Source organism: Panthera uncia (genome assembly GCF_023721935.1).
Source record: "Panthera uncia isolate 11264 chromosome C1 unlocalized genomic scaffold, Puncia_PCG_1.0 HiC_scaffold_3, whole genome shotgun sequence".
In the NCBI taxonomy this organism is placed as follows: Eukaryota; Metazoa; Chordata; class Mammalia; order Carnivora; family Felidae; genus Panthera; species Panthera uncia.
Window position 1 is genome coordinate 44,445,387 of NW_026057584.1, and position 15,601 is coordinate 44,460,987.

The 15,601-nt window shown below is 37.6% G+C and overlaps 1 protein-coding gene across 2 annotated transcripts in view; it reads right to left on the reverse strand.

Moving 5' to 3' along the window:
• Positions 1-15,601, reverse strand: part of ANKAR (ankyrin and armadillo repeat containing) — a 73,036-nt gene that overhangs the window by 44,435 nt on the left and 13,000 nt on the right. For both annotated transcript variants that reach the window (XM_049615338.1, XM_049615337.1), the window contains 5 exons: positions 14,259-14,422; positions 13,255-13,358; positions 9,092-9,272; positions 7,707-7,926; positions 6,180-6,215 (listed from right to left, as the gene is read on the reverse strand). In XM_049615338.1, the coding sequence (XP_049471295.1) occupies positions 6,180-6,215; positions 7,707-7,926; positions 9,092-9,272; positions 13,255-13,358; positions 14,259-14,422 (705 nt within the window). The remainder of the gene's footprint in view (positions 1-6,179; positions 6,216-7,706; positions 7,927-9,091; positions 9,273-13,254; positions 13,359-14,258; positions 14,423-15,601) is intronic.

The following is a 15,601-nucleotide window of genomic DNA, read 5'->3' on the forward strand; positions in this document are numbered from 1 at the left end:
CCTGGTCCTCTTTCACTGCTGCCTAAATCAGTGAAGGATATCACTATCCAGCCAGTTCTACAAACCAGACACCTGAAAGACTCCTTAGTGTCTCCTTCTCATTTCATCTCCATAACCAGTCCATTGCCAAGACTAAATATCTCTAGAACTTATCTTTATTGCCACCACCTCCCCACTCCAAGCCGCCCAACTGGTACCCCACCTTGTTCTTGCCCTTCGCCAATCCATTATTTCAAAATATAAATCTGATCTTTTTACCTCCTTGCTTAAAACGCTTCAGAGGTTTCAAAACGTCATCGATCATGAATACAGGAAAAGGATCCACTGGTTCCAATTCACCTGAACCAACAGCTACCTCCCTCACCCCAAAACACCCATGACATATGCAACTTGTTCTCTTCATCTGGGCCTGCTTCTTCTCTTCAAATGTGGGGTAATCAGCCACACGACCCAGCTTGCCCAGGAAAGTACTCATCTATGCCTGTTGCCTGAGCATAATGATTAACAGTGCCTCTTCCATTTTCAAGTCTCCCTTATTTGGATGATGAATGATCCAGTCACCTTGGGCTATTCCTGCTGTCTGAGAGCTTCCTTCTCCCACATGCTTTTCTGACCAGGGTCCAGCTAACTCCTATTTCTCAGCCTAAATGGTAATTCCTCAGTGAAGCACTGGTTTTCTTCCAACTCAGACACTTCCAAAGACCTCTGGCCTGCCTTATTCATGTAAGCTTTACATCACAGCCTTTGGTAATCTACAGTATTTGCTCTGATCTATCTACCTAAGGTCACTGCTTAGTCTTCCAGTTTCTTGTCAGGCATGGAAGGTGCATAAATCATCACTATGTCCTAAGAGCAAGTAAAAAGTTTAAACGAACTGAAAAATCAACAACGCTTCTTAGATCCGATAGAGAAGTGAGGTCTCAGGGCAAAAATGCTGCCTCCAAAAATGAAGATATGGACAGGCTGATACAGAGAATCAAAATTTACTGAAAAGAAACTTCCACAAGAACCAGTGAGTAGTAAAGCCCCCTGGGCCCCTCCAGCCAACCAAGTAGTCTTTAAGCTTTAGCAATCACCCTTACTTAGCCCATGTGAGTGATTGCCATTTCTTCGTAATCTATAGATCATGCATTCTTTCTTAGAAAAAACAGAGGCTTCTGTACATCACAAAACAGAAATCAGACCCTCCTGTACAACCCCTGAGCAGTAAGGAACCAGACCCCTTTGCACAACTACCCTGCACAGCCTTCAAGCACTGAGATAACATCTGTCACTGACACCATTGTGTCTGTGTGTAATTAAGAACTTTTATGGACAATTGTAGTTGATTTACTGATTAACTGCCATAGACTCCTTAAAAAAAAAATCCCTGGGTGAGGCAGAAACCTCAGAGTTGGCCTTGGGGGACAAGAGTCTGCTTTCTTAGTGGCAGGCCTCCTGAATAAAGCTCAGATTTCTTTTCAATCAAAACTGTCTCTGAGTATTGGCTTTTTTTTTTCCTTTAAGCTTATTTACTTATTTTGAGAGAGAGAGAGAGAGAGAGAGAGAGAGAGAGAGAATCCCAAGCAGGCTCCATACTGTCAGCATGGAGCCCGATGTGTGGCTGGAACTCACAAGCCCTAAAATCATGACACAGCCAAAACCAAGAGTCAGATGCTTAACCGACTGAGCCACCCAGGTGCCCCTCAAGTATTGGCTTTTCGAGCAGCAGGCAGCTGAACTTGGGTTTCAGTAACAGTAGGGAAATCCGAACTATAATTGACGAATTGCTGGCAGCTCATTGTGATAAGTCTGAGAGTTTAAAACTCTGGGGGCCCCAGTCCCAGGAGGCCCCCATGCTTTAGTGAGTTTTAACTCCTGGAGTTTGACCAGGATCTCACAATGGATATTGGAGAAAAATCCCCTCATGCTTCTAGCAGGGGGAGGGAAAAAGGAACCATTTTGAGATATAGCAGAGCATTCCCTTTTCCTTAACAAGGCTTGGCCTCAGGAGAAACTGTTATACCAGAGCCTAACCTGCTGGGTTTTATCAGAGCCTGACCTACCTAAGGGAAGGGAAATACCCAACTCTAGCCACTCTTCATCCATCCTGACACAGCTAAGGTCAGGGAGAGGACTAACAAAGACATGTGAAGTTCACAGTCCAGGAGCACAGGCTCTCACAAAAGACTGAGACCTAATCATAGGACTATAGAATATGTTGGTTTATTTCAGTCAATGAAAGGCTGTTGGTTGCTCTCAGCAAGAGAAACACCAAGGGGCACCTGGGTGGTGCAGTTGGTTAAATATCTGACTCTTGGTTTCAGCTCAGGTCATGATCTCATGGTTTGTGGGTTTGAGCCCCACATGGGGCTCTGTGCTGAGGGTGTAGAGCCTGCTTGGATTCTCTATCTCCCTTTCCCTCTGCCCCTCCCCTGCTTGTTCTCTCGCTCTCTCTCTCAAAATAAATAAATAAACTTAAAAAAATCAAAATGACCTCAACATTTTTTTTTGTTTTTTTAAACACACACACACACACACACACACACACACACAGAAGTCTCCCCACTCACCCTCTCCTTCTCCTCTCCACCTCCCTCCAAAAAACATTTCAGCACAATCCAGGGGCAGGAGTACTATCCTATATCCCCCTCTTACTACTTGAAATTGTGTTTAATAGAAATGCTGAATCTTGGCACCCACCCAGGCTGCTAAAACAGAATCTTCATTTTAACAAGATCCCTGGATGATTCCTTTGTACTTGAAAGTTTATCCCAGAATAGTAGGATGAAGTGCCCTCCCCACAACATCTGCAATGTCTGATGACATTTTTGTTTGTAAGACCTGGGGTGGAGGTTGCTGCATTTAGTGGGTAGAGAAGTCAGGGATACTACAAAACATTTGGTAGTGCACAGGAAAGCCCACAACAACAAAGAATTATCCAGCTCACAATGTCAACAGTGCTGAGGATGAGAAACACTGGCCTAAGACATACTAGAATTAGGGAAGTTCTGGAGGGGCTTATGTTGTCTGAAGAAACTATTGTCTGGTTGAAAACCCTCATCTAGGGGTTAATATACAGAATATATAAAGAACATATACAACTTAATACCAATAAAACAAATAATCCAATCTAAAAATGGGCAGAAGACATGAACAGATATTTCTCCAAAGAAGACATACAGACGGCCAAAAGACACATGAAAAGATGCTCAACATCAGTAATTATGAGGGAAATGCAAATGAAAACCACAATGGACATTCCTCAAAAAATTAAAAATAGAATTACCATATAATACAGTTATCACACTACAGGGTATTTACCCAAAGAATTCAAAAACACTAATTCATAAGTATGCATGCATCCCTATGTTTACTGCAGCATTATATACAATAGCCAAAATATGGAAGCAGCCCAAGTCTCCACTGATAGATGAATGGGTAAAGAATATGTGGTATGCATATACAGTAAAACCTTGGATTGGGAGTAACTTGTTCCGTGAGTGTTCCACGAGACAAGCAAACATTTCTAGTAAATTTTAATTTGATAAACAAGTGATGTGTTGCAATACCAGTAGTATGTGATGTCAAATATCACATGATCACAACTAAGCCAATGGTTCTCTCTCGTTCTCTCTCTCTCTCCCTCTGTGGGATTGTGGGTGATCATCTCCCATGCTCGGATGTTCAGTCTCAGGCTGCAGTGTTTGGCAGAAATCGGTGATTTTTCAGAACGTTGGAAGGTGCCCACAACTGGCACCAGTGTATTTTTTTGTCACTTCAAAGCACCTATGGACAGTCCTTTGCTTTTCCATCCAATAGTAAGCTTATGGATACTTTGCTTCATTCTAGGTCAGCTTGCCTGCAGATATAGACTCTTTCCTCTGCTGCCTTATTGCCAGTTACATTAAATACAGTATATGACAAGTTTATTAATACTGTACTATATTCAACATCTGTGTAAGCATATACAATGGTCCCCGTGCGGAAAAATGTTGAAAAGAAAGGCGGTAAGAAGAAGATGATTGTGGTGGAAGTTAAGAAGGAAATCATCGCGGGGCACCTGGGTGGCTTGGTTGGTTGAGCGTCCGACTTCGGCTCAGGTCATGATCTCATGGTCCGTGAGTTCGAGCCCCGCGTCGGGCTCTGTGCTGACAGCTCAGAGCCTGGAGCCTGTTTCAGATTCTGTGTCTCCCTCTCTCTCTGCCCCTCCCCTGTTCATGCTCTGTCTCTCTCTGTCTCAAAAATAAATAAACATTAAAAAAAATTAAAAAAAAAAGAAGGAAATCATCGAAAAGTACGAATGAGGTATGTGAGTGGCCAAAATTGTAAGATTTTATAAGAAGTCTATGCCTGCATCTCATGTGAAGAGGAAGAGAAAAAGGCAGAGGAATCCCTCACTTCAAATGAGATTAGGGAGATGTGTAAAGTGTTGGAAACAGTGCAAAATTATGTAGAAAAACACCACCTGAATAAGGCTGTAAGAGTACCAGCGATGAATCTGTTTAACAACAATGTAACGTCACATTTCCACAAAATTCTCAAAGGAGGCAAAATCAAGTGTCATTGGATAGGTTCCTTGTTAAAGTTGCATGGAAAGAAAAAGATTTCATTGAGTCAATAGATAGCAGTGATTCCATTAGTGATGGTAAAAGTTGTCCTACACAATAACTTTCCTCTCTCTTATCTCGCTTACACCAGCCACGATGGTTTTCAAACTAAGTGCAGGTTAATTTTATATTTTCTTTATTATTTTGTATTATATTACAGTATTGTAATCATTTTTGTATGAATATTTTTGGGTTGTGGAAAAATCATCTGAGTTTCCATTATTTCTTACGGGGAAATTTGCTTTTATATGCAATTGCTTTGGATTACGAGCATGGTTCCAAAATGAATTATGTTTGCAAACCAAGGTTTTACTGTATACACAATGGAATACTATTCAGCCAGAAAAAGGAATGAAATCTTGCCATTTGCAACAACATGGATGGATTTAGAGGATACAATGCAAAGTGAAATTAGTAGATCGGAGAAACACAAATACCATATGACTTCTCTCATACGTGGAATTTAAGAAACAAAACAAAGGAAAAAAGAGACAAAAGATAGACTCATATATTCAGAACAAACTGGTGGTTACCAGAGGGGATGTGGGGGGTGGGGAATGGGTGAAATAGGTGATGGAGACTAAAGAGTACACTTATCATGATGAGCACTGAGTAATGTATAGAACTGTAGAATCACTGTATTGTACACCTGAAACTAATATAACACTGTACATTAAGTATACTGGAATTTTAAAAAAGATGTTAAACTCTTGACATGGAAGAATGGCTAAATCATGCTAGGATTCACCACTTTCATGTCAGGTTCATTGTGTTGCTAGCTGAATATTCTGGGGATAAATCAAGCTGAAGTTGGTTGTCGTTGATCTATTAAACATGCCTAAAACCTGAAAGAAAAAAAAAACCCTCCTTGAATTATCCTATATAGAGTATGAAAGTATATAGTCTTTTAGATATAGATATGGAAGTTACAGCCTTTAAAAATTTTTCTGATTTTCCATATTCAATACTTAGGTCAAGGGCACCTGAGTTGAGTGACTCTGTCAGTTAAGTGTCTGACTCTTGATTTCTGCTCCAGTCATGATCTGTTTGTGAGATGGAGCCCTGTGTCCAGCTCTGTGCTGAAAGCGAGAAGCCTGCTTAGGATCCTTTCTCTCTCCCTCTCTCTCAGCACCAGAACCCCCCCCCCCCCCCCCCCACACTAAGTAAACATTTAACAAAAACTACCTAGGTAAAATCTCTCACCTCAGTCAAGAATGCCTCATTCCTCAGTCCTCATAAATTGTTACTGTCACTAGGTGGCAGCATAGCTAAATAATATTAACTGCCTTTTTTTTTTTTTTTTTTTTTTTTGCATAAAAACTACTTTGGGGATTGATTTTTTTTAAAAAATAAGTAGAGGTAACTGTAAATTCCACAGTAAAAAAAAGAAAAAAGAAAAAAAAACAAGACTTAAGAGGAATATGAATGAACCACCATGGGTAGAAAAAATTTAGACTTCAAAATATATAGAAAATATCATTATGTGACATTTTCATGTAACAGAACATTTTGGAGATTATATACTATAGAAGAGTTTTAATACATGCAATATCCTTCTCAAATGCACCAAATATTTTATTTATATCTTACCATTTCTTTCTTTTTTCACATCCATTTTTGATGACTCTGTTTTAAAGGGGAATACACACAGAAGTACGATTACTAACATATATGAGTTCCCTAGATTAGTCAAAATAGATTCATATGAATAAGAATAAAATTGCTATATTTAGGTATCAACGACAGGATTGAGTGGAGGTGTTGGTCAAGCCATCTGGGCTTGGTGCACACAGCCGGCATCATGGCAGAGCAGACCTGGAATGCTGCGTCTCTAGAGTCTGGTCAAAACTGACAGTTGGTGCAGTTTTGTGTTGGGTAAGTCATCATCTGTGGATGTTGCCAGTAGAGTTATACATTTTCCGTATGTCAAAATCTATCCAATTCTTAGCAAATGGAAATCCAAGCAGTCACAGGATGAATGAGAGACTTTAATTTACCAAAGATTTATTTCACACCAAGAAAGGCTTAAAATATTATGTATCTTTAAACAATAAGCTACTTGTTATATTTAAATTTAACTGAATTTGTGCTATTTTAATCAAGTAATAGAAGCATCTTAATATGAAAACATATTAATTATACTGATAAGAGTACATAATTTATTAGTAGCCAATAGGATTAAAGCAGAACATGTTTTGGTGTGTGAAAATATAACACAGCTTTTTAAGATATAAAATATTATAAGATACAATATAAGATATAAAATATAAGATAAAATATAAAATCACAATTTTCTTATCGGCCATTCCTGATATTTAATCTGTATTTCCCTTTTCAGTTATAGAGAACTTCTGCTTTCATTTTCAACATTATTATTTTTATACTGGTTAAATGTATTCCAGTGAATAGGAATATATATATAAACATATATATATATATATATGTTTATATATATATGTTTATATATATATATATATGTATATATATATATTCCTATCTAAGAATCAGGAAAAAGTGGCTTTTTAAAAGCAAAAATTAGGGTTAGCTTTAAAGGGGCCATTAATTAAAAACAATTATTATTATAAGAATTTTTTGTTATTAAATATTATTTAAGTTTATATATTGTGAAGAAGTTATTCCCTGCTTGAGAACTCTGGGATAAAAAAGGATCTTCTGCTGGGATCTCTACTTATCTACCTTTTCTGTGAATTTCTATAGTGCACCACTGTGTTTTAATTATGCCAGTGATTATCAAATGCTACCTTGTGTTCATCCAATCATGCATTCATCCAACAACTACTTCCTGAGCACCTACAATGCCAGGCTTTCTTCTAGGCGTTCAAATACCATAGCAAACAAAGTAAAGCAAATCATTGCCTTTTACAGAGCTTATGTTCAAGTGAGGGAGACACAATAAAGAAATAAATAATACTATATGAGAGAGCAATAAGTGATACTTAGAAAAGAGCCTCTCTGAAATAAGGGAAACACAAACCTCAACTATGCTCTAGATACAATACCAAATTTTTATCTTGCTCTATAATCAACATGTCTTCTTAACTCTGAGTAGGAGCAGGTAAAAGAAAAACAGTTTAGATGTTTTAAACTTTATGGTACCTTGGCTAGACATAACAAAGCGTCTTTGGTTGATGTTGAAGCTAGCATTGCACAGTTGACATATAATAGAAACTCTGTTGTGTAAAGCAGCATGATGGAAAATGGCATAGCCTGCCTCATCTGAAATATTGATGGTCAAGCTTGAGGTTTTACGGCTAAATGTATGGAAAACAGCAGATAATCCTCTTTCAACAGCAGACTTCATACCAAATGGGATGCTCTAAAAGGATTAAGAGCACCAGAATAAGTTTCTTTAAAATACACCTAAATTTTGGCTTAAGGAAAAAAAGGATGATAAACATATATTAATATATTTATAATAAATATAATACTAATATATAATTAATAAGTATGTATTGATATAATTACATGATTGGTGCTCAGTCATAGAATTTTCACTTTCCATTTGAAAGTGTCTCACTGGGCAATGATTAAAGTTGTCAGAACTATTAAGAAACATTGAGAAGTTTAAAAAATATTTTTGGGAAGTTACCCACCCCCCACTTTTTAGGGAGAAATTATAGCTCCTTCTTTGTAGATGCTTAAAACGGGAAAATTTGCTTCCTGAAATACTTAAGCAAATGAAGATCCCTGGGTTCCTTTTCTGATTTAAGAACAATCTAATTTAGAAATGTAGAAACTAAAATTACATAGCTATAGAAATACAATTTGTCTTCTTTGTTCTAGTTCTCAGAATAGAGAGGTAAAAATATTACACTCTTCTTTGAAACATTCTGACCACTTAATATTTTAAAATTAAATGAACAGTTTATTCAATTCTTAAATTTATGGACATTGAAACAAATAAATGGTAAATAAATGCCAGTGTGTCCTTTGAAACTGGTGAGCTCACCACTTCATTTATCAGTTCCAGAAGCTGTGCATCAAGGTTTGTTGAAACAGATACAGAGATTTGATTCAGAATGCCAGGTTTTGTTCCTCAGGTTAGGTTCCCAGGACTGAAGCCAGACTCTGCCATTTACTAGCTGTGTAATTTGGGAAAGATCCTTAACTGGCTGCACCTCAAATTTCTCATTTGTAAAACCAGAATGACAACAGTAGTACTAGTACCTTGAAAAAGTTTGTTAAAAGGATTTATAAAGCGCCTGGCATATAAAATAAGCACTCAATAAATACTAACCTTTATTAAGATTGGTCACAATCCAGTTCATTAACAGATTGTTTTGGAACCCTACCAGAAATTTATTATCCAGAATTGTATGGCTTCTAAGCTGCTAAAATGTGGAATTTTTATTTCATATTGAAAACTTCATTTAACCCAATAGTTATCCCTAAAATAAAAATTTGAGACATATACTTACCTATAATAACATATTATCTATAATAGCCTCCTATACTAAATTATGTAATGATTACTGAAATACCTTGCATTTCATAGCTTTTTTGAAGCCAAATTTTTTCTTAAATTGCTCATGTAATTGAGCATCTGTTAGTGGAAGTCTTTTTGGTTTCAGATTATTCACGATTTCATTTATGGCTCCCCACCACTTTGTCTTATATAGTTGATGATAGAAAGTTTCAAGTTCAAAACAGACCACATAGTAGCTATAAAAAAAAAAATAAAGAAAAAAGATCAATCTTTCTGACTTTGAAGTAATTTGCTACTTTTTTTCTATGCTAGCTAAACTTTATTTTTCTATAATAATTAAGTACAAAAATGTAGTTTAAATTGTATTGATTGAAAAAGAAAGTCTTAGGGAAATGCTATGTTATGAACTGGTCAGAGGCTAATATCCTCTCTTCCTTGACCTTTACTTCCACTTCAGTTTTCTGAATAATATAGACTTCTGCATGGATGAAGGCATGTTTGAGGACCTGTTTGCATTTATTTGAGGTTGTCATTCTTCCTGTCTACCATCTTCTCGCCCCAAGAGAAACTAGACCATAAAAATATAAACTAAAGGCCATCTTTACCCACACCTTGCAGAGAGCGCCAGTCCAGGTGGTGGAACTTGTCACTGTCCATGGGCCTCAACTTGTACAGGTGCCAACTTCATCACTAGGGACTTGCTTCTAAAATCGAGGAGCAGGTATTCTGAATCTTACTCAGATTTGAAGGCTTTCACATCACAGCAATGATAGGCTCTAGGACCTTAAGGGGCTGTCTGAATCAGACCCGGATGCTTGATTCACATTGGATGACTAAACTAAATACCTAGAAGAAAACAGCTCACCTTCCCTTGGTGTCACACATGCTGCTAAGAGTGGACACCACAAACAGATACCCCAAGTCTCATAAGACTGCCTCCATGGATACAGGCCCAGGAGATCACACTAAGGATGTCCTTTGGTCTCTCAGTGGCCCAGCTCCACATCATAGAGCCCCAGTGCCAGCAACCTCTATCTTTTCATGTACTTCTCCAGGGAGCTGCCTCTGGCTGTGGTAACTTGCTATGGGGTCAGAAGCTGCTGACTACCTTTGGGGGCTCTGGTACTTAGTGATGTACTCTTAGATCACTGCTCAGGCAATGAAACAGATGTATAAATTTAACAAATACCAAAGGAATGTGGGTTGATTTCTTCTAGAAATTCAATTTACTTATCCAATACAAATCAAGCTTCCAGAACCAGCAGGGGGCTATCCTACCCTAGAAACTGGAGAAGCAAGAGGTGGTGAAGGTGGCTATACCCTGAGAAAGTCTTTGGCCACAGACTTTTGTGACCCCTTCCCCCCAAGATTGGATACACTATCTGCACTGGCCCCCTTTCTATGGAAGCATAGAAAGCCCAGATGGCCAGTGCTTTGAGGGAGAATTCATTCAAGTACTGCATAGGGACATATCACTGCTCTTACTCAAAACCTATGTGTAGATATTAGCAGGAACTATAAGGGGGCCTCACTTTTAAAACAGCTCCCTTCAGATTCTTCTACCTGGGAATCTGCAGATTTTGAGGAGCTTCTAGCTCCCTAGCTCTAGTTATAGCAGGAACTATAACAGCTCCCTTCAGATTCTTCTACCTGGGAATCTGCACCCAGTTTTTGAGGAGCTTCTAGGACCACATTTCCCTGATACACCATTGTCACATTAAGTTGATTTCTGACCTGCCTCCTAATAATCACAGCAACATCATGATGCTGGTATACTGTCCCCAAAATAGGACATTTTGGTACTGATATAAATTAATCTTTTTGCTCCAGTCATTGTCACCTTAATAATTCATGAGTTCTTGTACTTTAATGGAATGGCCAAATCCTGGGTATCTGACTGTGGCCCCTACTTTTTGATTCTGGTATGGTAGGAGGGCCCAACCTGAACCAAAATGAATTAGGATTTAGATGTTTTCAGGCATGCCTGGAGGGCCAGTGGAACTGACCCTATTTTCATAATGGACCAGGGGTTTCCTAGGAGATAAACCATTCTGAGGAAAGAGAACATCAAGACTCAAGACCTCAGTCCACTAACAATGCCCCTAAAATCAAAGAGGGGAGATTTTAACATGGCATGTTTTCAATCATTCACCAAATGATCCCTACATCACAGAAAAGAACTGTTAGCAAAATGACTAAAAGAGCTGTTTTTGCATCAAATTATTAGGAGTTCAAGGTAGCACTTCCTTGAAACCAATAAAATTGGGAAAGAAATACTTACTTCACTGGATTGGCTTCAACATGCCTCACAGTTAATACAAGGTATTTAGCAGGCATCGGGAGAAGCCAGCTCCAGAAGTGACCCCAGATCCACAACCAGTAGAAATGATGTCAGAGACAACAATGGCATTAATGTTGAGTTGCCTTCATAGGGTCTGTTGAGCTCCAGGGGCCCAGGAGTGGATCATTACAGATTGCTTAGACAGGAAAGAGGAAAACTGAAGATATCTCACAGTACCTGAGAGCTGATCCATTGGCATATGAGATTCCTAAAATAACTATGTAGGGGTGGATATTATGGAACTGAAGGTTCTCTAGTAATTGTTACAGGAACCAAGAAAACACTGATTATTAGTCCACTTGTGGTTTTTACTTTTACTCCATGCTGCCTGGGTCTGGGAAACAAGCTCATGCTGCCTTTGCAAGTCTGCAAATTCAAATCCATCTATCTGCAATTCACCAACATTGATGACCAATGTTGTGCATTAGTCAGAAACTAGAGAACCATTCTACTATAGTATCCCATTGAAACAATTTGACTGGATCTCTTACTGTTCAATGACAGTGGGCTTATGCCAACCATACTCCTTTACCTATAACAACCTCTCACCAAGTACAGCTTTTATCTCAGCTGCCTCCCTGCATCCTCAGGATCATTAGTGTCCAGCTAGTCACTGGAGCCTGGGGGGATAAAGTGTTATTCAGAGGTGCTTCTGAAATACTATTTACTTTGGCAGGTGTTGTACATGGAATGTGTCAGCAGTTGCTGGATCCCTGAATGAGGGATTCCTTCTCGAGCGAGATCCACACCAACTGTCCATTCTAGAGGCATGAGGTCTACTACTTAATTCCCTCCAAAATCATGGAAGTCATTAGCCACATGGTCTTTGACTTCATCTCTAGTACTATGTGTGCATCCAGACAGTATTCAATGAAAAGACCCACCTTTCATTGTTTATCCTGATTCTCCCTTTGCCTCCTTTCTCTTATTTTCCTCATGACCATGCATCTTGGAGAAATGTGTAATCTTTGTCTTCTTCACATCACATGAACTCTCCCCAACTTCACCCTTCAGCTCACTAAACATAGCCTAAAGCCAGAACTAATCCTCTTCCCAAGTCACTGCCGAATTTAGAGTGCTGTCTTCAGTCTTAAGTTGACTTGGCCTTTTTCTCTGTTGAATTTGATGCTTTTAATCTATTTCCATATTTAAAAATTCCTCCCCATTTGGCTTCCATGCTATCGTACTTTCTTGGTCCTCCTCCTTATATCATTCCTTCTCAACTCCTTTGTTCTCTCTTCTGCATCTCCCTATTTAAAAGCTGCTATTCTCCAGAGTTCCAGACTTGGTCCTGGTCTCTAAACCACTTCCATGCGTTAAAAAAACAGAAAACAAAAAAACCTCTCCTATATGCTTTTAAATCTCAAGTCTCTACCTCCTAATAGTAATGCCCCTACTCTACTTTCCATAAACTTCAGTAACCAAGACATGGAAACCCAAGAACACAAGACATAAAGATCCTAGCAAAACTAAGAAAAACACACCGCTTCAAAAATTGGCAGGCGTAACAAGACCCAGCAGAGGAAGAGGATTTTAAATCATATCTGTTATGGAACTACAGGGGTATTTGCTGAGTCCACTGTTTTTCAGTAGGCTCATAGGATTTGATCCTCACCTCCATTCCCATTTAATAAAGATGTTAATTATAAGAACTAATCACTATCTCTAAAGATTATTACACAGAATGTACCAAAGTGCATGAAGTAATAAATATATTATTTATTTTGTTGACTCTCTATTTCAGTCACAGGCGTTATTGTGCTAGGATCTCCATGCTGAGGTATTAAGTTAGCCTTTACATTTTGACACTTTCCTTGTTTTCTCGTAACTTTCAACAGGTTGTCACTACTGTGAATAATTACTGAAAAGTTCCTTACCTTTTTCCGTTAAGTTCCATGACTGGTATTGAGTAATGTTCTTTGTATCCTAAATCTTCTACAAATGTATTAGCAGCACAATCCCGTATTTTTTCTAAATTATTCTAAAATATGAGTTATATTATTAAAAACATATCTTTAAATAAGTCTAAACAATTATAGCTTTTTCTTTTTAATTTGATACATAGAGAGAATGCATGGATGCACAAGTTGGGGATGGGGTGGGGGGGGGGGAGAGAGAGAGAGAGAGAGAGAGAGAGAGAGAGAGAGAACCTTAAGCAGACCCCACACCCAGCATGGGGCCTGACATGAGCTCTATCCCACGACCCTGGGATTATGTCCTGAGCCAAAAATCAAGGGTCAGGTGCTCAACTGACTGAGCCACCCAGGTGCCCCATCAATTATGGCTTATTTTAGATGAAATTTTGTACACGTAAATGATAAATTTTTAATATAATATCCCATAAAACCCTAATAATATTTGCATGTATCCAGTTCCTACTTCAGGAGGGAGGAAAAAATACAAAAGAAAATATAAAGAAGGTAGAAAAGCAATGACAATTCAAATGTATAATGTTTATATTAAATTCTAGATGAAATTATTGTTCTTAAACTCTAGAGGATCTCTGTTCTAATACTAATCTTCAAGGAAAATGGAAGATTTCTTCAAGGAAAGTGTATAGTGAATGTTGAGGGATTTCTACTGTATTCTTTGATCAACAATTTTAGGGCAAATATAGTCCATTTGAGATCTATAAATTCTATGAAGATAGCTGTACCTAGCTTATCTGTCATTTTATCTCTGACACCTCACATACTACCTTAGGGTAGTTGGACTTAATTCATGTGTGTTACATAATGTGTGAAAAAACTAGTGAGTTAGGAAGATAATCATTTGGAGAGCTGACTAGTGCCTGTGCCAGCAAGAGACCCTTTGTGGATGGAGAATGAGATAAAAGCGCTGGGAAATGACAAACCATTTCAGGAACAATAATAATTTAAACCTTAAAGTCTTCCAAAGCATTCTCAACTGAAGGTGTGCTGATATCAAATTCAATTCCTCCATGAACATGAAAATATTGATCCTCTTTGTAGTGAAAATGCTGGCATTTAAAATCTCGCCCATAAATAAATGGAGGCAGTTCTCGCTCTGTCTTGACCTTGTCATCTCCAAAATAAAAAGAAACTTTTATTTAAAAAGTGAAAACAGCATATAAACAATCATATTTTGGAGATCTGGATTCTCATTTACATAAACCGACTGAAGAAAACTCCATATTAACTGAAAATCTTGGCAGTTACAGTCTATAAAATCATAGTCTTAGTATATATTTTAAACATGAAAATATATCATACATTTTGGGCATTTTCTGTAGTTTCATTGTACAGACATTTCAAGAGACTAGTTAAAACATTATTCTATGTGTGAGCTTAAGACTAGTATCTTACCTCCAATTGTCAGAAAAGATTTAAAACTCTGCCTCAGAGAATCTTTGGCTAAATAAATAAAAACTTAACCTGAGCTGGTTTAGGCAAAAAGAGACACTAATGAGAAATAGGTGGGTATCTCTCACTGACAAAAAAAAAAAAAAAAAAAAATCAAACCAGCTCACTTTTTTGGAAAGTAATAAAATCCACATATAACATTTATTTAAAAAAAAATAATTTTCTAAAAGTCCAGTAAGGATTAGATTTGTTCAATATTTTGACTTGTTAGCAGAATATGGTTTCATTAATGAAAAGTATATAATGCATTTTCAGAAAGGTAAAAGGTACAGAAAAGTACAAGGAATAATATAACACCCTAATACCACCTCCTAGATTTAAATATTAACAGTCATATTTGCTTCCAATAATCTAAGTAATAAAATATTACAGATATGGCTGACATCCTCCCATAATTCTCCTGCCATAATAAACCTACACGTTTGGGCACCAATGAAAATATATAAATTGTGTGTAAATCTGGGTGGGAAGAACAGTATGCCCTGCAGTCCTGTCAAATTCCATGTAAGTATGGTCCTATTTCAGCTTTCTTCTCTTACATTGGTTTATTTGTGTATAATAGTGCTGACACATTAGTAAAGTTTTAAAATATGTTTTCAGCTCCTTTTCAGAAATGTAAGACCATTCATGATCCTGTACTGCTCCATATTAATTACAGAATCAATTTCTAAACTTTCGTGAAAAACACAATAGGGATTTTGAAAAGAAGTACATTGAATTGATAGAGTAATTTGAATCAGATATGATACATTCACAGTGTTGTTCCATCATGAACATGGCCTATTTCCCTATTTTTCTCAGAACATGTTTAAAGTCTTCCAATAGCCCTTATAATTAGTAT